Genomic DNA, 2,807 nt, shown 5'->3' on the forward strand with positions numbered 1-2,807 from the left:
GGTAGTTTCTTACAAACTAAACACACTCTTAGCATATGATCGAGCAAACATTCTTCTTGGTATTTAACCGAGTTGAAAATTAACGTCCACACAAAAACCTGCACATAGATGTTTATGCAGCTTTGTTCATAATTGCCAAAACTTATTATTTTTTTTTTTTTGGCAGCTGGCTGGAATGGGGATCCAAACCCTTGACTTCAGTGTTACAACACCACGCTCCAACCAACTGAGCTATCCAGCCAGCCTCATAATCACCAAAACTTAGATGCAACCAAAATGTCCCTCAGTGGGTGAATGAATAAATGAACTGGTACATCCAGGCAATGGAGTGTTATTATTCAGAGCTAAAAAGAGATAAGCTGTCAAGCCACGAAAAGAGATGGAACCTTAAATGCATATTACTAAGTGAAAGAAGCCACTCTGAAAAGTCTACATACTGTATGATTCCAACTATGTGACATTCTGGAAAGGGCAAAACTATGGAGACGGTAGAAAGATAAGTGCTTGCCTGGGTTTGGGGGGAGGAAGGGATGAATAGGAGGGGCACAAAGGATTTTTAGGGCAGTGAAACTATTCTATAAGATACTACGGTAGTGGATACACGTCATTAGACATTTGTCCAGACTCACAGAATGTGCAACACCAAGAGTGAACCCTAATGTAAGGTGTGGACTCTGGGTGACCATGCTGTGTTGGGCCTTTGGGTGGTTTGTTTCTGATTTCTCACTGTTACAACTTCTCCAGCACCCCTGATCACATCCTTAGCATTGTTCCTGGAAGTGAGAGGGACATCATAATGAAGATGTCTCCAGCCCTAGCACACATTACCATGATGCCTATCAGTGGCTGGGGGGTGGGTACCCTGGGGTTGGGGCAGAGCAAGGACGGTGTCTGGCCCAGGGAGACACAGAGACACTTACCAGGGGAAGCCAGGGAAATGGAGCTTATGTGTACTGTTTCCAGCCAAGTATGAGAAATGGAAGCCTCCGGGGTTAAGGACCAAGGGAGTCAGATCAACCATGTGGCTGCAAGACAGGGCAGAGAAGGGTTGTCAGCTCCAGGCCCCTCTGCAGCCTCAGTGCACTGGTTTATGACATGGGTACAGGGACTGCCGTGCACAGAACAGATTTCTGAGCCCAGACACCTCCCCTATAAAAGGAAAATAACCACTCAGGACTAGTGTGAGGGTTAATTAAGAGGTGAGGAAGAAATGGCAACCAAGTCTGGCATGCAGGATGCTCCCCAAATGCTCCCTTCTCGTGTCCCTCCAGCCACCTCTTTGGGTTTGCTGACAGGCCATTCCAGTTTAATTTCACTTCAGACCTTGGAATGTCCGATTTTTCCATCTGCAGGAAACAAAGGAAATCTCAGGACAAGTTTAGGAGCCTCACCATAAAGAAAAACACCTTATACGAGAACCAGGAGAACTATGAGACTTTGACTTGGCAGCTGCAGCAGGCCCATCCCATGCACCTAGGATTTGACCTTAGGGGTGCAGGGGATGGGATAGGGGCTGGGGGGCTGCCTGGAGAAGGAGACGGGACCTGAAGTGAGACATGCAGGATAGCGGGAGTCAGGAGGTGCAGGCGGTTGGAAGGGTGCTGCAGGTAGAGGGCAGCACGGGACAGACAGGAGTGGGGCTGCAAACACATGGCTTCCTCCTGTCCTTTGGGAGCCCCGGGACTCTACCCAGCACACCTGGGGCTGCCTTGCTCGCCTGAGACCAAGAAGATGGAGCTTTGTGTTTTCAACCCCCACCCCAACCCTTCCATTGCCATCCCACCCAAGGCTTTGTCTGCAAAGAGAGTTCTGAGGCTTAAAAGCAGAGATGTGAGAGCCATGGCCGTGGGCCTGGGAAAGCTGCTGGGACTGTTTCGAGCATGGGGGCAGAGGCTGCGCCTCCCAGGACTGCCTGGAGTGGGGGTGCTCCCACTGACCGACTTGCTAGACAGCGAAGGGAAGGGGCCAAAGACCCTGGGCATGGTGTAAACAGGAGGTGATGGGGCCACCACGGAGGCCATGGTGGTGGTAGGTGGTGGCAGCGGCAGAGGTGGCAGCAGGGTTGGTGGCAGGCAGGGGGAGGTCGACTGGTCCCGCAAGAGGATGGGCTCTGGTTTCCTCCGTTTTGACTTTCTTCTCCTCTTCTTGGCATCTGTGACAAAAGTTGCCAGTGAGTGCCAGGACAGGGCAGAGTGGGGGCCAAATCCAGTGGTGCAGGCTCTTCCCACAATCCCTCCAACAAGGGTGGGAGGCAGATCCCCCAAAGAGCACCAATACCTACAGCCACTGTTGACAGGCACCAACACACACCATCTTGCCAACCCCACAACCTCATGGAGAAAGGGGACTTTTGTCTCGGTCTTACAAGTGGAACCAGAGGCTCCAGCTGTACAAGACACAAGCAGGATCCACACCCAGGCTGCCTGATTTCAAAGGCAGAATTTTGTGGGAAGTGATAGGGTATCAGAGCCAAGGAGGGGTGGGTTTGGCCTGGGCAGGTCAGTCTGTTGTCCACCCCCCATGCATCATGGAAAGCTACCAAGTCTACAACACCTGCTTTGGGTATCCAGACCCCAGTGGGTCCACTGACTATACCAGCCCCAGGTCATCCAGAGGGTGTGGAAAAGGGTGCTTTCTCCATGAAGAAACCCACATTGATTCCAACTATTGAGGTCTTGCAGAGGTCAGCTAAAGGAGGGAATTTTTGAGGGGCAGGATCCTGGGGCTAGCCCCCCTCCTCTATTTAGTCTTTCTTCCTTTCCTTCCTTCCTTCCTTCCTTCCTTCCTTCCTTCCTTCCTTCCTTCCT

At 51.4% G+C, this 2,807-nt stretch overlaps 1 protein-coding gene across 1 annotated transcript in view; it reads right to left on the minus strand.

Moving 5' to 3' along the window:
• Window positions 1–2,807, minus strand: part of LOC103592202 — an 18,880-nt gene that overhangs the window by 6,995 nt on the left and 9,078 nt on the right. Inside the window, exons 4-6 of the mRNA XM_008574810.1 lie at window positions 1,938–2,152; window positions 1,276–1,346; window positions 921–1,025 (exon numbers count right to left, since the gene is read on the minus strand). Of these exons, the coding sequence (XP_008573032.1) occupies window positions 921–1,025; window positions 1,276–1,346; window positions 1,938–2,152 (391 nt within the window). The remainder of the gene's footprint in view (window positions 1–920; window positions 1,026–1,275; window positions 1,347–1,937; window positions 2,153–2,807) is intronic.

This window comes from Galeopterus variegatus, unplaced genomic scaffold (genome assembly GCF_000696425.1).
Source record: "Galeopterus variegatus unplaced genomic scaffold, G_variegatus-3.0.2 Scaffold1109, whole genome shotgun sequence".
NCBI lineage: Eukaryota > Metazoa > Chordata > Mammalia > Dermoptera > Cynocephalidae > Galeopterus > Galeopterus variegatus.